This window comes from Staurois parvus, unplaced genomic scaffold (assembly GCF_062004578.1).
Source record: "Staurois parvus isolate SC_StPar_1 unplaced genomic scaffold, SC_StPar_1.0 ptg000287l, whole genome shotgun sequence".
NCBI lineage: Eukaryota > Metazoa > Chordata > Amphibia > Anura > Ranidae > Staurois > Staurois parvus.
The window spans coordinates 26,746,921-26,774,831 of record NW_028318083.1 but is presented as its reverse complement, the minus strand read 5'-3'; the positions used below and the strand labels follow the sequence as shown (position 1 = coordinate 26,774,831).

Sequence of the window (27,911 nt, the reverse complement as noted above, 5' to 3'; positions counted from 1 at the left end):
TTCTCTACAACCGTTCAAAGTGTAAACGTTATACAGCCTGTCTGAGTTTTCAGAAAGTAGGAGGCAGGGACTGAAGTTACACTCTGCAGATCTCAGAGAGGAGCTCTGAGAGCTGACTGGAGGGAAGGGACACACCCCACTTCACAAAGCACGCAGGAACAGAGCTGAGGCTGTCAATCACAGGCTGTGTGCTGGAGCTCTCTCCTCTGTCACCTTTTTTCTCTTACTGTCAGAAAAACTTGTCAGAAGTGACTCTGCTGATATCAGAGAAACGAGGAAGCAGACAGAAATGACACTCAGTGCTGTGTACACACTATAGAGGGATATTCTTTATTCATATTTCATGTCTGAGGTTTACAATCACTTTAAGGATTGCATGTAAAACAGGCAAAATGGGAAGCAAATCTAACGATATGATGGGTAGTCATAAGAGTAACAGTTGCTATGATCTGTTGATATGACATCCGGACATTTTCCATCATGTAGGAAAGTTGATCATTCAGCAGTCACACTGCATAACAGGTTATTAGCTGGTGATGTATTTTCCTGTGTATGGCCACCCTTACACCATGGCGCCAAAAAAAGTATTTTCAACAGTATCTTTTTTTTCCTACTTTATTTCACATTGCCACATGCTAGCCATGAAAGAAATAAAGATTTTTTTTTTTAAAAAGCATGACTATAAATAAACTTCCTTATTCCCTAAATATGTTGTTTGAAAAAAAAGTTAGTATATGTAAACCCTAAAGTTATTTATTTATGTACTCTTGCAGTTAAAGTATTAAAGTGGTAGTATACTCTTTTCTGCACCGTTTAGGTCATATACTAGTGAGCAGCAGCTGTTCCTTCAGAGCTGTGTGCCGTGGCCAAAACTCCCACGCTGGAGTGGTGTCATCGCAGCTTGGTAATTCAAGCGAGTGCAGCCCGCAACCCAGAAGAAAGACTGGGTGAAGATGGAAGCCTCTGGAGCGGTGACAGCGCCGCTGGAGGGCTTCCTTTCAAGCTTCATCTTTCATAATGTGCTAGTATGCGGTGCATTCTAGTACATTATGCTACTGCATTGCAGGAGGAAACTTTTTTCTTTCTTTTTTTTTTCAAGAGTAGAGTTTACTACTGCTTTAAACAGCAGAGCCTATGGGGTTGATTTGCTAAAACTGGAGCGTGCAAAATCAGTTTGCATTTTTTTTTTGTCAAAGCTTAATTGAAAAAGCTGAAGTTAGAAGCTGATGGTTACCATGCACAGCTGCACCAGATTTTTCACTATCCAGTTTTAGTAAATCAACCCCTACGTGTTCAAGTACCCCCCATCTTGCCTTAGGCTACTGCACCTTTTGCTAAGCCACCTAAGCATTATAAGGGCACCGTATCTGAAACAGCTACTTTGTACTGAAGGCTGTACACATTGGTATCAGCATATTCATAAACCTTTACTACTGGCCAGTGGTGTATTTAGGTTTTGTGCTGCCCTAGGCAAAACAAAAATTGGACACCCCCCCATCTGACATTTTGACCAACAACACCCCTGCCCAAACACCCCCCCCCCACCCCACCCATAGAGAAAGTCGCTCACCTTTACAACTCTGGACATCCCTGGGAATGAAAGTCAGGCTCTGCATACACCATCAAGCCTTTCTCAGCTCCCATCTGGTCCCCATGCCGCAAATGTGTCCTTCCTCCAGGGTGCAGTGCTGCCCCCCTGAAAAATGCTGCTCTAGGCAACTGCCTTGTTTGCCTTGTGGTAAATACGCCCCTGTTCCAGGCAATAAACTATATGCCTCTGTGTTAGCCTAATTTTTTTATATGTTGCAGAAAAATTTCAATTTTGTAAGTTTAGCTAAAAGCCAAATTTCAGTGCATTTGTACAGTGTGCCATTTTTACCAGTCTTTAGTAAGAATTTACTTTAAAAGACTTTATGAATTCATGTTTTCATAAATGCTTCTATTATTGAATATAATAGAATTACTGTAGAACGCATTTTCATTCATATCCTCACTTTCCAGGGTTATGAGATTCAAACTATAAAAATGCATGAAAAACATTCAAGAACATGGGAAATGGACTGTCTTCTACTAATTAAGATCCTTCCAACATTTCCATGTCATCTCTCTCTATAAAGGTTAACAGCCAGTGCTGATTTCATATATGTTATTAGCATTCCATCTAAAGCATGTCACTGATAATGCAAAAGGGCCGATTGTAAACTAACGGTGTATGTGTTATCTTAGCTATGCCATGTTACTTGAAAGAATGAATGTTTGAGGAGTTCCATGGGAAAATGGTATAATGAGATAATCCCTGGGGAGAGGGTGAAGGGGGTCTGTTTTGTAGAAAAGCCATACACAAATTAAATTAGTCTTTTTCTGATCTTAAAGACTTTGCAACTCCCATTTTTTTTTGGTGCTCTAATGACCTCAAAGTTTAAGCTCTTCACACTGCACACGAATCAAGCTTTATGGATCAGCTCTAACATTGCCCCAGTAATCAGCCAGTTTTAGTTTACTTAACCTCTTCCTTGCCACTGTGGCATCCTTCCAGAAATTCCAGTGCCACCGAATAGGTTAATCAGTGTACTGTACTTACCCTTTGTTGTTGAATAAACCATTTCTTGTCTTAGGACCATTAGCTACTTAAAACTTGCTTTGTAAATTAAGAAAAGCTAAATGGAGTTGTGATTGCTGCCATTAGTGGCTTTTTAGATTATACAAACAATTATTGTCTTCATTATCTTTGAACAATCCCGTTTACTAAACCATTGTGCTTATATCAGACGTTATGTACAATTTTTCCCTTGGAGATTATTATTTCCAGCAGAGTATTTAATTTAGCTTTTGCTGGCGGTTTAAACAAATCAAATATTATGACACGTGAAAGCACATTGCTCTGTACATGAGGGGTGAGTACAGAATGTTGGCCTATTAAAAATTTAATAAATAAAAGCCTGGGGTACCTGTAATAGAAACGGAAATATGTTAATGGTTGAAGAACGTTGTATAGACACTGCATCATGAGAAACACTATAATTAAAGAAGGGTAGCCATTGTATTTATTTTAACAAGACAGGTGTTGTAGTGGCTACCCACAAATATATGTGTTTGTATTTTTCTTATTTTCTTAATGTATTGGCTGCATTACATTAGCCATTCTAATGAACAACTAGTCAACTGAACCCACAAATCAAAAGCTGGCACCCTCTGGTGCATGCACATACCTTTACATGGCTGTTGTAGAGATTGTGGTGCCTCATATCTCACAGAGATCTCAAATGTACATTTTAGCACTGTCTGTCAGTATTGAGGATTGGCCCACACTTTCCTATAGGTCAGTAAGTCTTTTTATAGTTACTGGCCAGTAGGAAAGTATTGGAGGAAGCCAGCTCTTGAAAATTAGAGGAAATGCGAAAACCTGAATATGAGGACAGAAATGTTAAGGTCCGTGTCGGCATCTGTGGGTGCCTTCTAGTAATTTCTTAAGCAAGCAGGAAAATCAAGTAATTTCTCAGATAAAGTGGAAACTGTGTTACTGAATCTAATTAGCAGGGTCACAAAAAATGTCTGAAAGCAATTTATTAGCAAAAGTCTAATGCTAGCAGTTTTGTACTACTAAGCCTTCCTAACAGGGTATCGGCAGTAGAGTGTAGCCAAACTGTGAACACAAACCATTTTTTTCCCTTGTTGTAGGTAGGCCCCCACCTGCTACAGGTTACAAAATGGAAGGCACAGTATGACGAATTACCTCATGGTTAGCAGAGATGATATCTTTATTCTTTTTCATACTATTGTTGTGATTACAGTAAAAATATTAAGGCTCCATGCACACCGGCTTACAAAACTCTTCTCCTAGAGGATTTTAGCATTTTGCCTGTAGATGCAGCTAATGTTATCCTATGTGTCCATGAACATTAGGTAGTCTATAGGCATTTTTTGTTAAGCTCAGCGTTTAGAGGCTGTTTTGTGTTTTTGAGAGCATTTTTCTGGCAGAAAAAAACGCTAAATGCTAGTACAAAAACACTCAAAATTAGCATTTTTTTTTGTCTAGAGCACTGACAATTTTTTTAAGCCAGTGTGCATGTTCATAAAGGAAACTTATACCAAGAGAAATATGTAGACTGCAGCTGCTGACCTAGCTCTGACCAAAGCAAGAAGGGGGATTAAGAGTTCATACATGCTGTGTACTTTTTCTTGGTCTGGAAATATGGGCACCAGGCAGAGACAAGATATTAGCATTTCCATAAAAATATTTTCAGTGGCATTCTATATTTTCCTGGTTTGCTTTAAGGCAACATGAACTAAAATATGCATATTGTTACACTTTTCTTTGTAATCTTTGGAAGACGTATTAGAAGGTATTATTTGCACCTACATGATGTAGAAACAATGGCAGGTCACAGTGGGATAGAGGTGTTTGGAGGTGACACCCCCCAGTCATTACCAAAGGACATGGCTTGGCACTTTCCAGCTTATTGGTGAAAGTGGAAAACCCTTTTAAACAGAGCAGGAATGCCAAGTTATGTTTTAAACATGTTATACTGTATATGTCCAAGGGTTGTATTGAGACAGCAGAAATACCATTAAAATACCCTTCGATAAGATCTACTTTTCTTCCAAATGTTTGTAAAGATTTTATACATTTTCAAGGGGCTAGGCACAGCTAACTATGCTTTTGTTAAGCTAAACTTTACAATTTCTGAATGTGAATGTCTTCTGTCTTGATAAAATATTTTTGTTCTTTCCTCAGCTTTTTTATGCGGAGGTAACTTTAGTTATTCTGGTTGTTTTTGTCTCCTCACTTTACAGTCTTCCTCTGCTATGATGCAGGCAAAAGTGTGAGGTAGCAGCTACGTATGTTACAAGACAGTAATTCTTTATTTTAATACAAAAAAAAGGCCAACTCCAGAAAAGCCAGATTAAATCATTCCTTTCACTTTTTAATGGGATTTGGATGAATAGAGTAAAATATGCACTTTGCATTCATTGATAGCATCTTTAGGTTGAGGTAATTGAGTCTTTTTTTTCCCTGACTGAATGAATAATGACTTCATCTGATCCTCAGCGAGGCCTGAAACTTAGACCGCCTTTGTCAACGCAAAAAGATCTGGGCTTTGAAACATGCTCTACTTCCCTGGCTTAATTTTTCTTCATTTTAATCCAAAAACCTATTTTTCTCAATAATTCAAGCATAAACTATGTAGTAGTTGAAACAGCGGAAATTGCCAGATATTTGTCCTTGTTGGGCTGCATTTTAAATGCAGCTGATAAATCAGCCACTGTGGTCCTTTGCTCCTTCATTCTCAAGGGAAGGGGCAGCCTGTACACAGCAAGTGTGGTGGAATTTGTCTCAACTATTTCAGTATAGTTCTCTGAGAGCTTCCCATTATGTACTGGAATGTACTGTTGGTACTCATGCAGTGAAGGTTTACAGAGATAAATAACTCACATGACTTTTGAAGTTTTGGGGGGTTTTTTTCTTTCACTGAGCATTTTCATAAAATGGACACATAATATCCATTTTCTGAAACCTTGAAGAAGGGGACATACCCCGAAAGCTTGTCCTCAAAATTGTATGTTAGTGCAAATAAAAAAAAGTATCATGGACAGTAGTCATTTGTTTCTGTAAGAAAAAAAAAAATACTATTCTTAGGGACTTCCAAGCATTAAAACATTTTGCTCCATACAGCCAATCTGTATCTTCACAGCATGTCTTTGGTAATCGTGTCTGATGGTCTGCTTCCATAAGCCAAGTAGGAGGTTTCATTGCAGTATTTTTATGTGTTAGCCATGATGATAAAACAGGGAAAGGTGGGCACTAACACAGCATGGCTTCCTTTAGCTCAGAATGTTTCTCTGTATCTAATAAGTTGTTTAATATATTATTTTAAATGCAAGCAGTGTAAATACCTGCATTTTATATGGTATCAGCCCCTTGAAACCCACTGTTCAACAGAACTAAGGTTGGGGCGAGAAAGCCTGTCAGGTTTACTGCAGCGCTTATGTACTATAGTTACACGCTGATAGGTGGAGAGAGCAGAGTGACAGAGATATTAGCTTATCAGTCTGCTACTTCTCCTTCACTGTTCAGTTACAGGCTGGGGGTGGGATACAAGATTTGTATGTGTTATTTAACTGCAGCAGAGAAAACTCAGGTCTTTTGCACTTCAGGACAGGTCTGTGTTGTATGACAGAGCCATGTAAATCTCAGAACTGGATGAACTGAAATAGAAATCTTTTGGCAAGATAAACAGCTCCCTTTTATGTATTTCATCTGTTGTGTTTGTTCTGTACTATGGTTTGTTTGTGTCTCTTTCACTTACAAGCAGGACATTGTTTGAGGTGTTTCATTTCTAGCTACAAGTCCACACCTTTTATTGGCTTTTTTTTCTTTAAAAAGAAGATGTGATAATAGCTGGTGTGGAAAAATGCTTTGGATTTTGCCTTCTATTATTTGCCTTCTATATTGATAGAGGACTATGAATATAGCTATTCATGAATTTGTTGGGAATAGATGTAATGCTTGTATTAGGCATATGTTTATAAAGAAAACCAGTGCCCAGACTATGTAATCAACAGTCACTGTGCCAATTGTAATGGTTGGATGCACTGTAAGTAGCCTGAGGATAATAGTGTAATACTGAAAGACTTTTCCCTTTGCAACTTTGCACAGGGCTGTAACAGTGCTGAGATCATCGTGTTGGGTGCCTTTGAGGGAGTCAGGACAACCTGAAAGCTGTTGATCAGCATTGACTCCCAAGGGCGCCCGAGGGCCCGGGGTCAGTAGGGGGCCTCATGAGATGCCCCTGGTACCATTTTCATAGGCTTTTTTGAGTTTGGGCAAAGACACAGGGGCCCCATGATCCCCTATTTCCCGGGGGCCCCATGAGTTGTCAGTCCACCCCTGCATGTGTGATTTATTGAACAATATTATTTGCAGCAATTTTATATCTCACAGCTTACAGGAACAAAAAATGTTCAAATGAAGGTTTATTGTAAAGAATCATAATGCCGACCAACTTAAAGTAAGGAAATTGTAAATGTGTGGAAAGTCAAAAGAAAATGCTTTTACGGAAGATAAAAAAATGTCAATAAGATAATTTGATTCAGAACCACCTTGTAAAACAAGCCATTCAGTATAAAATAGAAATGAAAAGCAAAACATTTGTGTATACATTATATATACCCTTTTTCCCCCATTTTTACAAGAGATCACATTTCCTCACATATCCTCTGTTTCAGCTAGAGGAGGAGAAACAGCACCACACTTTCCAGTAAATGGCTATGCGGCGGGGAGGAGAGCAGGCAGAGCTCCCAGCACAGCTAGAGAACTGACCACGTTGTGCTCTCATGCCTAGTGTGGTCAGTTTTTAATAGTAAAGCTGAGGAACTGGCAGGAACACCAGGGAGTTCACAAAAAGGGAGCAATACAAAGAGAACAGGATACGTTTTATTAAAAGTACATGGTACAACAGGCAAATATCAGGAATATGATTTGGATTTACATACAGTATTCTATAAACAAGTCTTTCAGTCACTTATTTGTGAAAAAGGAGGTAGGGCAGCACACAGATATAATATTAATAGATTATAACACATTCTTTTCACAGTGAACAAAAAAGTCAGTGCCATTTATATGTCTTTTTGGGACATACTATAGATATCACATGATTTATATTTATTTTATGCATAAACTTGAGTTTGTGATATCTATTTTATCTTTAAAATATGTTTTCTCTGTTGGTCAGGTGGGACTGTTGGACCTTGAACTGAACCAGCTGACAAAGGCGCTATTTCTGGCTCTGGTGGCTCTCTCTGTTGTAATGGTAACCTTGCAGGGGTTTGTTGGCCCGTGGTATCGCTACCTCTTCCGGTTCCTCCTGCTATTTTCCTACATCATTCCGATAAGGTATGTGTGTAGCAAAGACGGACAGGGATGTCTAATTTCACTGAATGTTGCATTTTTTTTTGAAATATACACTTGGCTTACATTGTGAAGGAAATTGATCTTATCAGGAAACAGAGTGAGAAAGTGCCTGCAAATCTGCTGATTCTTGAGAGATCACTGTAAAAAGCAATACTGTTTTATTTCTGTGCAATGTTCATTTTACTAAACTAGTCAGGATATCCAATTCATTGTAGAGCATGAATGTATTTATAAGGTTCTTTTACCCATTGTATGATGAAATACTGCGCACTGCATATCCTATTGTTACAAGCAGCTATTTCTAGCTTGCTATATCTGTACGTATTGTGTTGTGTCATAAATGTGTAACTCCTGTAATGTTAATTCATTAGATTTATGAGCAGTGTTAGGCTGTATTCACAGAATGGAATAATCAGAATGGACAGCTGGCAGAATGTTTTACCTCTCTGTTTCCGACTGCGGTAGGGGGCAGTGTGATGCGCAATTCAGCTTTTTTTTTAATTTGTACAAACTTTATTTGAAGCGTACAAAAGTGCACTTAATTCATGTTGCTGTACAGCAGTGTGCTACGCTGCTGTGCAGGGACATGCAGTCCTCTACAGTACACTGTGATAAAATTCAGCATGTCTGTATTTTATTTCAGCATGCTGCGGTGTAGCTTAATGCTGCATTGTAGTGTGAACGGGACACATAGAAAACAATTGACGCAAAGTCTAGGATTCAGTTTTCCGTTTTTTGTTTTTTTTTTTTGTTCCAGTGACAACATTTTGAATTTTTTTTTTAAAGGGTATATCTACCCAGGAGACAGCAATAATAACACTTTAGCCTTCATTGTTAGTTCACTTTTACAGAAAACCTTTAAAGGTGCACTAACACCGGACCCCCCCCCCCCAGTCCCTGCTGTACTTATCTTTGGGGTTGTCAAGCTGCCAGCAACCCCGGTTGCTTCAGTAATTCGGGGATTTGAAATCCCCACTCTTCTTTCACTTCCTCGTCAGCGCTTCCAGGATGCACCAGATGGATTCTGATTTGCCAGCTCTATCACATTGATGGCACTGACTAATCAGAATGTCAAGTGTTATCAGGTGTCCGGTGTTAGTTCACCTTTACATTTGTACAGTAAAGATGAACTAACCCTTTGGAAACATCTGGGAAGAATTAAAAAAAACACATAGAATGCTCACTTTCATATTTCTATAGTTAAGGCCTTTCAGATTTTCAATGAGAACTATTGACACTTTTACTGGTGGAAACACCTAACGTTTTGGATTGCTTAAAATCTCTCACACAGTGGAATTGAGAGGGTCCTCTGCAGCTGGTTACTGTGTGAGAAAGGGGTTGTAATTTCCCATGGAAAGGTAGTTATAATGTACTTTTTTCAGTTACACTATACTATGTTCCTAGGACTGTATAAATAAACCAATATTTTCTTGGCAGTTTACGAGTGAACCTGGACATGGGAAAGGCTGCTTATGGCTGGTTGATCATGAGAGATGAGAATATTCCTGGCACTGTGGTGAGGACTAGTACCATTCCCGAAGAGTTGGGACGCTTGGTTTATTTACTTACTGACAAAACAGGTAACCTGGACCAACTACAATGTGACCCTTCTTTTTGCTGGACTATATTATTGGCTTCTCTTTTTTTTTTATCCAGCACATACCCTGTTGTGTTGTACTTGTCACACAAAATGCACATAAACTATGGAGTAGCCTGTTAGCAGAGAGGATCACCAAAAACATTTCCCTCTTCAACCATCCCCTGTTGTGATTTGTTTTATTATACTTCCTAACTGTTTCACTATTACTCCTGTATTTTTTTATTAATGCATTAATTGCTTCTGTTTATGTTGGTTAAGGGTAGAACAGATTTAAATTTTGTCACAATGTTATTCAGATGAGTGGAAGAAAAATTAACAAAAAAATCAGGTAGGCACTTATGTGTGAGAAAAGTACAAATTGCTTGTTTAAAGCAGAATTACACTGCATCTGAGCACCACAGACTTAAAAATGCAATTTAATTAATTTTAATATTTAAAGCAAACTTACCCATCCATGTCTCCATGTTTTATTTTGCTGGTTGCTCACCCCCTATCATTTCTGGCCATGCCCATCTTGAGTAAGGACAAATGATTCATGTAGCATTTACTTCCTAGAAGCCATGTGCCTTTATCTTAGGCATGCAGGCAGGAGGGTGAGCTTAGCTGAGAAGACCCCTTCTCTCTTTATCACCTCCCAAAAACTCTTGGGATGTATCTCATCATTTGCTTAGGCCTGGAAACCAGGAAGTAACTAAAGATATGTTTTTAAAAGTTTTAAACAAGTAAATATGATATACTGTCCTATCTATTTACTAATGCTAGCAGCATGAGGATTACAAATAGTCAATGTTGTTTGAGAGAGTGCATTTCTGCTGTAACGTCCTTTACTAGAAGTTCTACATTATTTATTTTTTCCTCAATCGTAAATGATTTTCTAATGAGATAATTGCAAATGTACCTAGCGTTAATGTGTGTTTCCACGCATTTATAAACATTGGGCATTTTTTTTTGCCAAAATGCCACTGCTCCTGGACACTCTGGCGCTGCCTCTAAACACCTATTTGTGCATGGACACATAAGCTAACATGCAGTTGTGCAGTTGTTTTATGAGGCAGAAAAAAACACTAGACACCCCTAGGAGCTGCATTAAAACAGTGTGTAAGACCTAATACAATTGGGTTTAGTTTCATTTTGTATTATCTAATGATCATTTTTGCGGAATTTGCTTCTACCCCATGTGATATTGTGTTACAACTCAATTCCTTGGAGTAGATAATATTTAATATGTTCTTCCCATTGAAAACTGTGTAAAGAGAGCAGAGGAAATTGCTAGATATCTAATATTTGAAAACAAAGCAGATTGTAATGATCCAGGAAACATGGTGTATCAGGGTTACAACATTATTGGTGTACATCTAAATTCATGTACATCATTGTTGCATAGCTGATACATTTATAGCTGTGTAAGCATGGAGGGTATATTATTCATCTATTATTCAGTTACAAGAGCTATTTAATGAACTTTGATTCCCCTAAATTTGTCTCAAACATGCAATTTGACTCTGCTGCTTGAACATTTAGACATCAATTTCATGATTGTGGTGTGTAAAACCATCAACTATGAAACTGGACACAATCTTATATAATTCATTTTCAAAGATTGCAACAAACACTTTAAAGTTTGGTCAGAAATGGTTTGGAAACACCTAATTTGTGTCTGTATTAGAGGACTTGCATGCTATCAAGACTATGTTGCAATATAAAGTAATTTTAAAATGGATGCAGTGCATCTGGATCAGTTTAACCTTGGTCATACCTCTCCAGCATTCCCCTCATCTAGAATATGTAGGTCTTATTCTAGAATATGTAGGTCTTATTCTAGACATGACCCAAGCAAAGGTTTTCTGCTCATATCTCAAGGTCCAAAAGACATCTATCTGTGAGAGTGTATGGCCTTACAGTAGCCTCATTTAAGGCTGCTCCTTTAAATTGGTCCCATGCAAGTTGTCCTTAGTAGAACATTCTGTTGGCCTTGAACAAACGCACAATCTCTTGATCTTCCCATACTTCCCTCCAGTCAAGCAAAGAACTCCCTAATTTGATCAATTTCCTAAATGACCTTAGAAGTGGTGAAGTAATTTCTTCCATTCTTAGGCAAGGTGATAACAATAGATGTCAGCTTTACAGACTATGGAGGAGTGTTCCAATTTTCCAATGTTCAGAGAACCTTTCGAAAGAAAGCAAAGCTCCCCATCAACATTTTGGAACCCTGAGCAATAAAACTAGCTCTGCCTCACTGGATCCCCCTTCTTTAGAGTTACATTTTCGGTGGAGTCACACAGTGCTGCAGCAGTGGCCTATATCGAGTATCAGGTGGGTCAAGCAGCCTTGAAGGAAGTAAGTCTGATTCTCTTCTGGGTGGAAAACCACAGTCCAGGAATCTTGCTGTTCACATTCTAGGAGTTGACACTTGACAGGCAGGTTTCCTCAGCCGTCACTGCCTGGACCAGGGGGAGAGGTCTCTTCATCTCAACATCTTCATTCTTTTATGTAAGAAATGGGGGACTCCAAATATGAGCTTCCTGGTCTCCAGGCTCAACAGCAAGTTACCTCTGTAGCCAGAACAAAGATTCTTCTAGCACTGGCATTGGAAGCCCTGGGCTCTGGAGAATTGTTCCTCGATAGCTTCACGAAATAGCGGTAGAGAAAACAAATAATTGAACCAAACTGGCCCAGAAGAATCTGGTACACAGACATACTTGGACTTCTGGGAGATGATCCCTGGCCTTCTTCAAATAGGCCAGACCTGCTGTTTCAGGCCCCTGCTTCTCAGTCACTGGCTGTAATGGTATGGCTGTTGAAACTCAGGTCTTGAAGGACAATATTTATCTCTGTCTCTGTCATTCCCACCTTACTGAGAGCCAGAAAATCAACTTCACGAGAAATATACTACTGTACTTAGAAATCATATTTTGCCTGATACGAACCCTGGCTTCTCAACCATGGAAACTTTACATGTACTTTACATGAATTTTGCCTTAAACACTCTTGAGGGACAGATTTTGGTCTTCTCTATATTATTCGAGAAAACTCTACCCTCACTTTTTCTTGTTTTAACCTTTATTCATCCCTGTGGATGATTTGTCCTGCAAAGTGGTCTTCTTGGTGGTTATGATGTCTGTCACTGTTTCTGAGATAGCAGCTGTATAATGCAGAGCCTTTCCTGATAACATACAAGGATAAAGAGGTCTTACTTCCAGTACCCTTCTCTCTACTTAATAGTGGTCTCAGCCTCCCAACTTAATGAGGACATTGTCCTTCTTTTTTTGTGCCATGCTCCAAAGGATCTCAAACAAATTGCTTTCCACTGTTTGGATATGGTCAGAGCTCTCAGGCTCTATCTGACAGTCACAGCCTGTATTTGAAAAACAGACCCTATTTTTGTATTGCCGACAAGATCTCATCAAGGACACCCTACTCCTTAATCCACTATGGCTAGGTAGATCAGACAACCCATCATGAAGGTGTATGCTCTTAAGGACAAGGTACCCCAAGTGCCTCTACTTAAAGTCATTCCAGTACCACGGGTCTGGCCATCTTACAATCTGCTCACAGTTCTGGAAGAGGGGAGGTATTATCATACCTGCAAAAGGGGTCTAACACTGACAACCTAAATCTTTCTCCCTTAACATAGTCGCAGCACTGCTCTGAGGCTGAAATTTAATGCTACTATTGTATATTTGGTTTTTGAAAAAAATTTCTGTCATGATAGTGGACTCAGAATGTAGGGGCTGCAAGCGGGCTTTCTCACCTACCTTTCAGTCTGTCTCCGATTCTCCTGCAGCCACAGCTGCTACTGCTTTGTCAGTTGCAGACTCTGAGGGGAGTACCTTTTCCTTAGATGAAGACTTGGTACTTGAGCAGTCTCAGCTCATTGAAATAATCCAAAACCTAAAGACGCCATTGTGGCTCTCACATTGACTAAGGTTATTGGTCTAAGTTCCATGAAATGTTTTCATGCACAGAAAAATCATTTCCTGTGCATTCTCCGATACAGTCCATTACAAATGGGGATTGGCCCAATCCAGACATAATCTTTACCTCTACAAATACCTATTGAGGAAGACTTCCTAAACTGTGGACTGTTCCTGAAATGCAGCCAGACATTTGTTGTCTAAGCAAGACCTTAACTGTCTCAGTAGGGGATGTTGCAACATTCAAGGACCCAGTTCAAGCTCTTTCTCCAGAAACAGAGGGTGCAATCTCAGTATGTGAAATTCTCTACAAGCTCTGGACTTCAAAATCCCCCAAGTCAGCAGCAAAATTCTGCTCACAATGAAGGGCCCCTCAACTTGCTCAAGTGGTGGGATGTCTGATGGCTTTTGCAGATACCTGCACCCTGGACATTATGGATCTTTACAGTCCAGAACATAATCACTGAAGGTTATAAGTTAGAGTTTAATTCTCTTCCACGACCTGTTTCATGTTGTCAAATCTTCAAACATCCCCAATAAGGTGTGTAGCTCTCCACAATGCTCTGACTCAACTCCTTTCTTAAAGAGGGGTGACTCTTGTCCCAGAGGAGAAAAAATTTCAAGGGTTTTACTAATCCTTATTTACAGTCCCTAAGCCTACTGGCGGCATTAAGATCATTCTTGACGTGAAGATGCTGAACATCTTCCTTTGGGTCCAAAAACTCCCTATGGAATCTTGTAGGCCAGTCATTGCCTGTCTACAATCAGGGGATTTTCCGGCATTTAATGAACATCAATGTTCCCTACCTTTTCAGCACATTAATGCTTCCTACGCTTTGTGGTGGGCACACAACATTATCAAGTCATTGTCTTGCCTCTCAGCCTTTCCACTGCACCAAGGGTTTTTACCAAGGGGTTTTCCCCTGTACCTGAGTTGCTTCGTTCAGAGGGAATTCCATAGTAAGTTACCTAAGTTACTTTCTGTTGAGAAAACAGTTGGCACAAACATTGGCAGTCAGTGTTCAACAGGCTGTTCAAATTTTGCAGAGGTTTGGATGGATCCGTAACTGCCAGAATTCTGCCCCAGAACTGACTCACTGCTTGGAATATCTGGACCTTTTCCTGGACACCCTCCTGTTCATGGTTTTCTTGCACAGGAGAAATTTACAAACCCTGCCATTTAGGTGTGAATGCTGCAGTCTAGGAGCCAACTCACCCTCCTTTTCTGTATTAGGGTCCTGGGCTTAATGATTGCCTTCTTGAAGCAGTTCCTTACTTTCACTTTCACTCCAGACCATTGCAAGACAACATTTTGGTTTCATGGAATAAGCACATTCACCTACTTCTGAAGACCCGGTTGGCTCTGGCTTGGTGGATCACGAGTCCTGCCTCTCTGCTGGAAGGTTGTAATGGGGGATGCCAACCTGTTGGGTAGGATTACTAGACTCTCTCAGACCAAGGGGCCTGGTTACCAAAGGAAGCTTGTCTCCCAATCAACATTCAGAATTTTGGAGTAATTTGGTTATCCTTTCTACGCTTTTGACTTTTGCAGTAGGTTACAACACATCACAGCATGCTGCATTGCACTTTAAGGAAAGTAAAAACAGGCTTTTTTTTGCTTCTGCACATCAACACGTGTTAAAAAATACATATAAATGCAATTTGCTGTAGAAGTGGTTGCCAATGTACATTTACTCAAATGAATTTAACTTGCATCTGTGTGAGCTAAATGCAGTGGACATGGTGTGAACCAGCCTTAATGATAGGTTCAATTTAATAGCACAGTATAAAAACCTGAAGGTTATCAATATACTTTATTGTGTACATAATGTGTTAGCACCCAGCTGTAAGCAAATGGGAGGAGCAATTATGCCTTAGGTTTGAGCAGATGTACTGTCTGGTGTCTACAAGGTTCATTGGGGTTATAGCCTGACAAAATAACTTTAGTTAACAAGGAATTGTAAATGTTAAAATACAACATATACAATATGCTACAGTACATGCTGTGCTTTACTATACACTTTGCCTACTTCAAAGCATTGCCTGTGTGTGAATTAAAGTGTCAGTAAATCCACTGCCATGGATTTAGATGTATCATCAAGAACTTAAACACTACAAACAACAGTATATGAGAATCTCATTAAAATATTATTTCTAAATAGCTTATTTTATGTGCACATTGCTGCAGTCACATGGCATTTGGCAGAGCAAAACAGAAAGCTCAGCATAGCCAACAACGTCACGTAAGGGGTGGCTAGCAGGGAGAAGACTCTGTCACTCATCCTTGCTGGAGTTGCTCTGCATTGTCAAGTCAGGTGGACCTGTCGATATCATGTAAGGGGCCACTAGCAGGGAGAAGACTTTCAGTCATCCTTGCTAGAGCTGCTCTGTATTGTCAGGTGACTTGTCCTTGCTGGAGCCTTTCTGCTTTGCCATGTTGGGCGTAGCCTGCTGACATCATGTAAGGGGCAGCTAACAGGAAGAAGGCTGTCAGTTGTGCTACAGCCGCTCTACATTGTCAAGAGGGGCGGAGCATGATTGGGTCACATAAGGGATGGATAGCAGGGAGTAGGTTCTGTCAGTCATCCTTGCTGGAGCCACTCTGTATTATCAGGTGGGGCGGAGAGAAAGGAAGGGGGAGGAGATGTCAGGGAACTTGCTGGAGCTGTCCTGAAAGAGGATGTAGTTAGTTCATGTGGATGGCCTTCAGAGCTGAAACAAGTAGGTGCATGGTTTTGAGTAGGAATTTACCTGAACGTGTGCAATGGGTGTGGCAACGAAAGATATACAGAATCGCTGCTATTCCACTTCCACTCAATAGGGAAGCTGAGTAAAGTGTCAAGATTAACTAGGTATTTACTAACAATCACATTGTGTGTAATGGTTAGATTATACAGATAGGTTGATACCATACTTTTACATATATTGACCAAAATTAAACTTTAGGTTTTGTGACACTTTAATACCCAGTGAAACATTTTGCTACAACTTTTCAAACAGAGTTGCATGTTATATGGAGGTTTTTTCCTGCAGAAATAAACTATGGCCTAGCATTACTGTTTGTGACAAGTAGGAAAGTGAAAATTTGCTTCACATGTTGCTATAAATATATAGGTTTAGGCAAATTATTTTATAACTGTGACTACAATTTTTAGATGCTGTATTTACAGTGCACCTGAGATTTTTCAAGTCTCCTCTACATCCCAGTTCTATGTTTTCATGCTGTAATTGAATATAAAATATTGCCGATAGGCTGTTGTGAGTAAAACATGTTTATCAACATCAAAACAAAATGAGCAAACAATTTTCAATGAAACTTTTAGGCATTATCAAATTTTGTTACAGATATTTTCAGCTTTGAAATAATTATATTGCAGATAGCATTGCAAACTAGTTCTTTATATGATTGCAAATTGGGATTGTGTTTCATCAATAAGCCTTTTGACATGAAGCGTCCATCACAGGGGTCCTCTCATTTGCCATAGTAGAATGGAGAACCAACTATCTCAATAATTGCATTATAGTTTCCTTATTGTAGGACAAGAAAGCAACGTGGTATAATTAGGTTTGATTGGAGTGCATGTTTCCGGTAAGATCTGAAATTAATGATGTTGCTATAGTGACACATCTGTGGCCAGCAGTGCATGAGACTTTAAGTAATTCATTCGACAAGAGAAGACATCTGTTAACTACAAAGATGCAGAGCATATTGACACTGACCAGAAATACTAGATGTTATGTGATAAATGAACAAACGATGCTGAAACAGGAGGACAGATAATTTGTACTTAATCTGCAGGGAGAACTTTAATCTTCTCACTGGTTGCATTGGATAATGCCATTGTTTAAAACACAGTGCAGCCGGGAACTCATAAATTGTAAATGTGACTGTGAATATATGCTCTGGAGACAAACATGGCTTCCTTTAGTAATGAACTGTGATCAAACAAGCTACCAAGGCTACTGTCAATAATGTGAGTGCATGGAAAAGCACATACCTCTCTAGTGACGCCATTCACCAATATCTAGAACAATGCCATCTTTACCACACTTCTGCTTTTTGCATAGATCTAATTTAAAGTAATTGCTATTTCAGAAAAGAAAATGTATTACTGGGCACAGGTTTTCTTGCAGTTACAAAGCAAAATGGTTTATATAACAAATCATTTTAAATTATAGTATATACAGTGTTGGTTCTATATACTGCAACCCCCACAATCCCAAAAGATGTAGCTCAGTCACTTATATTTGGCAATCCATATCATAAAGCAAAATTACAAAGCCTAGATGCATACACAGTAAAATTGCTCATTAAAACAAATTGTCAAATTCAGCAGCAAATGTACATAGTCTAACCATGTAAATACTAATATAATGTAACTGATAATGAGAATTCATGCTATCTCCTAATCAGGGCTGATATTAAGACATAATGTAGCCCTAAGGATGACGCCTCTAGTACAAGCTTTTCCCCTTGTGCCATATTGTTATGTTGTTAAAAAGCAATGCTAGAATGTGCTATTGGAGGTAGCATGCAATCTACCTTATAAATAGTTACATTGTAACTGTAAAGACCACTAAACAAAGAGCATTCTGATTTCTCTTACCACCCCCTTAACCTTGCAGGTCTCCTTTTGAATTTAGCAAAACAAAAAATTCAAAAGAAGTAAACAGAAAAAGTAAAAAGTTATCGTATTCCTAATTTTTAGGCTTGGTGTTACCACCTCTTACACTGCTGCCCTAAGCATTGCAACTTGCCTGCAAATATGGTAAACACAGACCTGGTATTAAAGTGGATCTGAACTCAAAAACGAGGATTTGCTGTTGTAGGGAGCATCTAGAAATCCCAATTGTTCCTAAGCAGTCTTGAAATGTACATTTTCTTTTGAATTCTATAGCAGTACACTTCCTTTTATGTAATGGTGCCTAGGTGCTCCTGTGCTTACAAGCTTTAATCTACAGTGTGACACCTAAGGCACTGCTGTCTCTGACTGCTAGTCTCAATAGATTTGGGATATGTTTTGGTGATGTCACTACTACACTTCTCATTGCTGCTGGAGGCTCTGACCTGAAGAAGAAAAGCATTGACTCTACCAAGGTGGCTACATCCAAAAAGAGAGGCACAATGCAGAACAAGGCATGGTAAGTCAGTTATGGGGAAATAGGAGCTGCCGAGATACCACGGGCAATACTGGTGGTTAGTGCTTTGCCCTTTACACGTCTCTTTTTGGTACAGCTTCCATGGTTCAGTTCCTCTTTAATAAAAGCTTTGGTTGCCTTTTGACCATGGTTAGTAGAAATAAGGAAACTAATCATCAGAATCCCTGTAATTTCCAGCCTAAGGTTAAAAGGAAGTCTGACACCCCGTAAAAAACACTTGGACAAACAATGATGTACTAATCAAATTACAGCATAATATATTTCCTCGAGTCTGACGTTGTTTGGATAACATAGTTAAATAGGTTGAGGAAAGACACGTGTCCATCAAATTCAACTGAAGAAAAAGCTAAACCTACAGCTGTTCCAGAGAAATAAAACCCTTATGAAGTGTGGTTCAAACTGCTCTAACAGGGAAAAAAATTCCTTCCTGATCCCCAAAGATTTAAGTTACAATGTTATACAAAATTCAGCCTGGGGCATGAATTAAAAAAAAAAAAAAGTACACATGTATGGAAGCCTTAGTAGAAGATTTCATTCTATCATGTACAGGGATTTGTCTCTGATCTCATTTCAGATATGTTAACAGAAACCTGTACTCCTACAGATTAACCTCCAACCAGCAGTAATCTCACCTTAGAGAATAAAAGACTTGTAAAGTCTGGCGCTGGGCAGGAACTAGACATGCTTCTTTTCTGTTCATGTTGATTAGGAGTTTTTTTTTTAATAAATTATAGTTCCCTTAACAAGCACATATTTAATTATATACTGTATGTTTTGTATTTTATGTTATACAAAGTAAAAAAGTAATTGCACTTTGAAATGTTATAGGATTTTGCTTTAGTTAACCAGTCTGCAAAGTATATTTTTACTATGGGAATTTTGCTTTGTTTTACCCTATGACCATAGATCAGTTAATGGGCTGATGTAGAAACAAAAAACAAAAGGAAAGCATTTTCTTATAGCTGTCAGTCGTTCTTCATTTCTCAGACAAAGCGGCAAATCTGGTTGGCCATAAATAACCACTCCCTTTTTGCTTCATAGTGTATGTTTTATTTTGTGCATTGTGTAACATTGTTTTTCTCCAGCTTCAGTGTTGTTGTAGCTGTCCCCTGCTTTAGGGCTTGTGCAAACAGATATTTTTTGCTTTTCTTCACCATGCAGGGCAATGTGAATGCAAAACAATTTAGAAGCTTATTAAATGCATCTCAAATGCAAGCCAGTTACACCCGTGTATTCAAACCCTTATAAGTATGCATTGTAAATGCTTAGAAGAAAAAAACATAGGCTGTTTCTGCCAGTGTGCTCATCACTTGAGCAGCAGCCTGCCTGTAATACTGAATGAAAAAGAAGTGTTTGGTTAAATTACATTTTCAGTACTAAGGCTGATAAGCAGCCTAAAAATTAATTTTACAACTCACACAACCCCTTTTCTTCCCTTAAATCTATTTGTTCTCAAAACAACTTAATTCTGCCTTGCCTTGCTAGCCAATATAGAAAATAGCTCTTTTCATGTGTTTTTTATGTAGCCATAACAAAAAAGGAAAGATTTAATGGATTTCTACATGAACTGGCTTTTAAACATACATCTCTTTCAGGTACACTTACCCAGAATGAAATGGTTTTTAAGCGTCTTCATCTTGGTACAGTGTCCTATGGCACAGATACAATGGATGAAATTCAGAATCATGTAGCAAGTTCATACTCACAGGTAGGCTATTCTCTATTGAATTTTTATATTTATAGGTGCATGATTGTTAAAATATGGTTAGCATAAACTGTAAAGGTTAGCAAGAAGCTGATTTATTACAGCTACATGCCAAGTGTTCTATAATGAAATTGTAAGCTTTCACTTGCACCTGTTTTTTGCAAGAGCTGATCATAAAGTATGGTTTACTGAAAGTGGCGTGGTTGGGAAAAGCATCATACAAATCAATGTAAAGATTGTCTAATGGTACAGTTCAGGATCAAATAGTTTTCTGTAAAGCACTTTAATATTAACAGTCGGTTTCCAAAGTGTCTTATATGTAGATGCATGATCTTCCAATGTTTTCATGTATCAGATATTTGTAAGTTTGGGTATTTGAAAAATTGATACGTCTATAGCAACCAATCTGATTTTTTTTATTATGTTTGTATCAGAATGATTATTTCTGAATGGTTGATAATCATTATTGCATATTGTTCTTTTTTACCAAATGAATTTCAATGTGTATAATTACAATACGTCTCATTTTCTAATTTATTGATACATATAAGCCCGGGTTCATACTGGATCTGAGTTTGAAATCCTGGTACTTCACTTCAGGTGCAACTTAGAAGGCATCTGTGCGACTTCATGCACAGATGTCTATGCAAGTCGCACCTGAAATCGAAAAAGTAATGCTGGAACTACTTTCAAAATCAATAATTTTAACGGCTGCATTGCAAACAAGAGGATGTGACTTGTCATGAAGGATGTGACTTGTCATGCTATTTGAAACTGTCAAATCGCATGACAAGTCACATCGGTGTGAACTAGGGCTAAATGAACTGACAGTTTCTGTTCTGTAATGGCTGTCCCTGTTATATCTGCTTTAGAAGGCTATTTATTACAAAGCTTTCACTAAGGCCCACAAAGGGTGCAACCCTCCATTAACCCCAATTACTGGCAGGTGTAAACGGACTTGAGTCTGTTTATACCCGCCTACCTCCAATCTGATCCAGTCCACAAAAAAATGGATCGGATTGGAGGGCAGTCAGATGTAAATGGACAGTGGAGTCCATTTACACCCACCAGTCCATAGAGCATCAGTGGACAGATGCCCTGCTGATCATAACGTAGTCCGCCCCATGTGAAAGGGGCCTAAGAGTTCAGTCCTTTAACATGAGACGGCTGCAAAGAGCATGAAAATACAATGGAATGCTGTTATCGTAAATTAATACAACTTTTGCACTGAGTATGTTTTTGTGTAGGACTTCTTGCTTTAGCACATGCACAGAAGTGGTCCTTGCTCACTAACTACTGGACAGAAGTTTACGAATATCATACATGATATATCTGATCAGGATCAGGGATTATTTGTCCTTTTACCTGAAGTCTTTTTCTGGGGCAAGTAGCTAAAATATTCTACCGGTTAGAGCCTGCATTGGCTTTTTATTGCTGTCGGTGTCCCTTCTGGAGGTATTTACATTTACTTCATGTCAAGACAGGAAGTGATATCATATTTATGCAACAAACTTGCCGTCCATGCCTTCCTGTCTTAGTGACAAATGTACCTCCCTCTTCCTGCATGGGCATCACAGGGATGGGAATGGAATTTTTGACAATGGAGGACAGATAGAAAAATATTACAGAAATGTTAACTCTTTCCCGCTCTTAACCACTTCAACACCAGGCACTCTTACCCCCTTCCTGCCCAGGCCAATTTTCAGCTTTCAGTGTTGTCACACTTTGAATGACAATTGCACGGTCACGCAACACTGCACCAATAAAAAATTTTATCATTTTTTTCACACAAATAGAGCTCTCTTTTGTCGATATTTAATCACCGTTGTGTTTTTCATTTTTTGCTAAATAAAAAAAACCCAAAAACTTTTGAAAAAATAATGATTTTTTTTCCTTCATCTCTGTTGAAATATTTTGCAAATAAATAACGTTTCTTCAAACATTTAGGTCAAAATGTATTCTGCGACATTTCTTTGGTGAAAATACTTCAAATTAGTGTATAATTTGTAGTCTGTAGGAAAGTTATAGAGTCTGCAAACTATGGTATATATATCTGACAATCAATCAGTACTGGTGTACTGACGACCAATCTCATTTCTTGAGGCCCAAAAATTCCAGGACAGTACAAATACCCCCCAAATTACCCATTTTTGGAAAACAGACTGCCCAAAGAATTGTTACAATAAATTACAACTTCAAAAAACTCGCCAGTAAGAGGCATGGCGAGTTTTTTGAAGTTGTAATTTATTGCAACAATTTTTTGAAAAATTGAGAAATTAAAAAAAAAAAACAAAATTCACATTTTCTTTTAAATATATTGTCATTAGTCCAGTACAGCATTATCAGAAAACTGGTGTGGTGGTTATCAGGGACACTGACTGGTGACAGTAGGTACAAAAATAATTTATTTGTTTTTTTTTTTTTCTATTATTTTTTTTCAACACACTGTGACCAGAGCAATGCAGTTTTACCATAGTAACATTGTACTACTCTGGGCAAGTGATCAGGAATTTTTTTTTACATTATGATTGCTTATACCAATGTATTTCATTGATACTAGCAACCATTTTTATTGAATGAAACTGATTTATTCAGTCTTTTGTTGTGATTAGCTGTTATTGGCCAAAGCTCATCACATTGTGCAGATGGGCTGTGATTGGCCCTGTCTGTACCATGTGACCGCTGTGACCAATCACAGCTAACACTAGAAATTCTGAAGGACCGTCTGCACACTGTTATATACCCTTTCAAGCAGACTTGCAATACATAGGGATATTTTGTTCACACATGTTGCAATACATGTTTAAGCTGGCCAACTGCATCAAAGTAATCCCTCAATGGCCAGTCATACTCTGCTCTGCCGACGCAAATGTTACTGTGGACACAGGGGAAAAGACAAAGTGGGGGAGAATTACAGGTCTAGGTCTGGCTACTGATCCATAATACAACAAACAAGATATACAGTTGTGTTCAAAATAATAGCAGTCAGACATCACTAACCTGATCAATCACTGTTTTTGGTAGAAATTATATTTCTACATGGCAAATAATTTACTAGCAGGTGTAGTAGAGTAATAGAAATCCAACAGACCCAACAGTCATGACATGCATGCTGCTGATTCTATGTAATTGAATTACTAATTGAAAGGGGCATGTTCAAAATAATAGCAGTGTGGAGTTCTATTAGTGAGGTCATTCATTCTTTGAAAAACAGGTGGCAATTATTGCCCTTATTTAAGGAAGTAAGGCAGCAAATGATGTACATGCTGGTTACAGTGCATTTCTCTATGAAATTCTGAGCAAAATCGGTAATTCCAAACATTGTTCAGAAGAACAGCGTACCTTGATTAAAAAGTTGATTGGAGAGGGGAAAACATATAAAGAAGTGCAGAAAATGATAGGCTGCTCAGCTAAAATGATCGCAAATGCTTTAAACTGGCAACCAAAACCTGAAAGACGTGGAAGAAAGCGAAAAACTACCATTCGAATCGATAGAAGAATAGCCAAAATGGCAAGGACTCGGCCAACAATCAGCTCCCGGAAGATCAAAAAAGGTCTAAATTTACCTGTGAGTACTGTTACAATTAGAAGACGCCTATGTGAAGCCAAGCTATCTGCAAGAAGCCCCCGCAAAGTCCCACTGTTCAAAAAAAGAAGTGCTGAAGAGGTTACAATTTGCCAAAGAGCACATTGACTGGCCTAAAGAGAAATGGTGCAACATTTTGTGGACTGATGAAAGTAAGATTGTTCTTTTTGGGTCTAGTGGCCGGAAACAGCTTGTCAGACGACCCCCAAACACTGAATTCAAGCCACAGTACACTGTGAAGACAGTGAAGCATGGTTGCGCAAGCATCATGATATGGGGATGTTTCTCATACTACAGTGTTGGGCCTATTTATCGCATACCAGGGATCATGGATCAGTTTGAATACATCAGAATACTTGAAGAGGTCATGCTGCTTTATGCTGAAGAGGAAATGCCCTTGAAATGGGTGTTCCAACAAGACATCGACCCCAAACACACCAGTAAACTTGCAATATCTTGGTTCCAGACCAACAAGATTGACGTTATGGAGTGGCCAGCCCAATCCCCGGATCTTAATCCAATAGAAAACATGTGGGGTGACATCAAAAATGCAGTTTCTGAGGCAAAACCAAGAAATAGAGAAGAACTGTGGAATGAAGTCCAATCATCCTGGGCTGGAATACCTGTTCACAGGTGCCAGAAGTTGGTTGACTCCATGCAACACAGATGTACAGCAGTTCTCAGAAACAGTGCTTATACAACTAAATATTCATTAAGTGATTCAAAGGAAAGCAAAATCTTCAAACATTTTTCAGTTTATATAGTGAATGTTTGAGTTTGTAAAGAAGAATACAAACACTGCTATTTTTTTTGAACAGTCTAATATTCACTTTTCTTTAATTTTTTTAGAGGAACAACACAAATTTGATATATTTTTCTTCATGTTTTGATTTGGAATAGAATGTGTAGTGTTCCCAATGCATTTGTGTGTATGGAAATAAAAGCTATTAGAAGGATTTTGAGCTTTATTCACTTTTTTCAACACACTGCTATTATTTTGAACACAACTGTACCTGTGCTCAAATCACAGCTAACAATACAATTGTATACAATGGATGGCATGAAAGGAAGCCATCCATTGTATACAACTGTCATGTGATCTGCTGTGATTGGTCACAGTGGTCACATGACACGGGACACAGATGGTGACAGATCGCTCAGCTGCGTGAGCTGCACCTTCTGACAAGACGTTGTATGACGTCCACTCAGAAGGAGCAGCGTCCTTGTCCGGCCGATCAATCTGCTATAGGCTGAGCAGGAAGGTGTTAAAAAAAAATGTGTGTAGAGAGTGCCATTAAAGTATACCTCTACTGAGAGAACGATAAGCTTCTATTGCAAACGGCTTTCAGAGAATATTACCTGGCTTGATTAGCACTGAAACCAGGCAGTTTTTATTCTAAAGTAGATACCAGCAATGGCAGTGGACACGTTTCCTTGGAAAAAGTTTCATTTAAATTCTCCAGTTAAAATTATTGTATAAAATGTGTTCTGTATTAATGACACCATTTATATGTATCTAGAATATGATGTATTTGTTAAATAACTCCATCTGTCTTCAACTGTTGGCCGCATAGAGAAAGCAGATTGTGTTTACCTAGTTGCTAATTAAACATATATGAAAGCACTCCAGAAACATGCAGAGTGCCTTCAGTTTGTGATAATAAGTGGTTCCAGCCACCTAACCAGTTAGGCAGTGGTAGCTTTGTGACATTGATTTGTTTCCCTAGTTGTAGTCCTGTTTTATTAATACGAAACAACAGCCCTCTTGTATATCTACAATAATGCAACAGAGAAATCTATTATAACATGATTATATTTTCCCACTGGAAGCATTCCGTGACAGAGAGCATAATCTTTAATGGAATCTGTGTGAAATTAAATTATACAAGCATCAATAAACATAATTCAGAAGGAGTAAATCATCTTAATTTATTTGCGTCTGTAATGGCATCAGCGAATGTAGAATGCAAATGCAAAGGTTCAAAGCAGGAGCTGAAAAGCAGATGAGCAGAAAAGTTAAACCTATTATTATACAGCACTGTAATTTGATGGGCAGTGTGTTCATGGATCACTGGCTCAGTGCACCGAGCCCATTGCAGCACACGGCTCCCAACACTTGGTTCTTCTGATCCTCACAGCAGATCAGGACATGGTGGGTGTATAGCTCAATGTTACTTAACATTTCAACCTAAAGCAGCCTTAATAAGTGTCTAATAATAATGAAATAAGTATGTTAGGTGTTGCCTAGAATCACTCAAGTTAATTGTATACTCTGCAGTAGTGATCACAAAAATTTTGTAAAACTAAATTGTTTGAACTGTACTATAGCTTCAGGTAGATATGTATTAAACATCATTTATTCCTGACATATAATTAATAATAAATACTAGATGTTATTTATGTTGAACCCTTTAATCTTTTAGAAGACTGGAGTGGGAGGGGCAGCATTATGAACCAATCAAGGCACAGTCCTATCAGCTTAATACTCAACATACCTTATACAACGGCGTTTAAACTTTGCGAAAGCCCTACTAAACATTTGGTTTGCTGGCACCACTGGCAGGATAAAGGAAAGACCTAAAAAATGAATGCAACTACCACTTTCAAAGTCTGGTAAGCTGCAATGTATTCAGTTTTGATACTTGGCTGTAAATATGTTTTTTTGCGACAGCCTTTGCTAGTTGACACACTGAACCACCAGTGGAAGGGTTCCCATTTGCTCACTGAGAGCAGAAAAACCTGGCAGTTTTTTGGGGGTTTTTTAGACTTAATTCCCTAAAATTATTTGTTTCCTACTTTTTCTTACACCATTGAATGGGATGTATAGCGTATTTACAGTGAGCACCTCTTTTGCGTTATAATTGCAGCATTTACCTTAAGAAGAAATGTTTTCAATAGATTTCACATTTTAACACACATTAAAGTGAAACATATGTGAGAAAACCAATAAAGATTTTTTGGCAATAGAGAGATGCAAAGTCTCTTCTGCCAAGATAAACTGCTTCCTCTTGTTTCTAGTGTACACAGCCTACTGTGCATGTGCAGGGTAGAATACGCTCTGGACCATTCCTGGCACCTGTATAATGCCAGAAAAGCAGGTGGATGCTAGGGATGATACATCTCCTGTATGCATGTGCAGTAGTTAGAGCATCAGTGGCAGACAGGGAAGACCAAACCCAATAGAGATTGTCAGCAATGGCTTTGGGATGAAGAGTGGGATCATGAAAATTGCAGCACTGGAGGAGGGCACTCTAGGAGGTAAGTGTGCCATAATGTGAAAGAATGCTGTGCTTTGTATCAAGTTGATCTTCTTTAAATGTTTATCTTAAAACACTGAACACTGTTTAGTTTTTTGGATAGTGCAATCACATCTGCTTTAGTTAAATTATTATTATTATTATACAGTATTTATATAGCGCCAACAGTTTGCTCAGCGCTTTACATTATAATGGGAGACAGTACAGTAACAATACAATACACGAGGGGTTCGAGGGCCCTGCTCCTTGGAGCTTACAATCTAGGAGGGAGGGGAGAGTGGTACAGGAGGAAATAGCTGTGGGGGATGGAGTGGTGGGAAGAGCGGAGGAGATCAGCAATTAGGTGAGGGCGGGGTAGGCTTCTCTGAAGAGGTGGGTTTTCAGGGTGCGCCTAAAGGTGAGGAAGGTAGGTGACAGTCTGATGGATTGGGGTAGTAAGTTCCAGAGGATGGGGGAAGCCTTGGAGAAGTCCTGGAGACAGGCATGGGAGGAGGAGACCAGGGAACCGGAGAGTAGGAGGTCTTGTGAGAAGCGGAGAGTGCATTTTGGGTGGTAGATGTATATCAGATCGGTGATGTAGTTTGGGGCAGTGTTATGAATAGCTTTGTACTTCAATGTTAATATTTTGAATTTTATGCGTTGGGCAATCGGAAGCTAGTGGAGGGATTGGCAGAGGGGGGTGGCGGATACGGAGCTGTTGGTAAGGTGGATGAGTCTGGCCGCAGAATTCAGGATAGACTGAAGCGGGGATAGCCTGGTTTGGGGTAGGCCGGCGAG

At 38.9% G+C, this 27,911-nt stretch overlaps 1 protein-coding gene across 2 annotated transcripts in view; it reads left to right on the top strand.

Annotated features, from left to right (window-relative positions):
* ATP9B (ATPase phospholipid transporting 9B) overlaps positions 1–27,911 on the top strand; it is a 451,056-nt gene that overhangs the window by 323,500 nt on the left and 99,645 nt on the right. For both annotated transcript variants that reach the window (XM_089682349.1, XM_089682348.1), the window contains exons 12-14: positions 7,734–7,894; positions 9,350–9,492; positions 20,182–20,294. In XM_089682349.1, the coding sequence (XP_089538475.1) occupies positions 7,734–7,894; positions 9,350–9,492; positions 20,182–20,294 (417 nt within the window). The remainder of the gene's footprint in view (positions 1–7,733; positions 7,895–9,349; positions 9,493–20,181; positions 20,295–27,911) is intronic.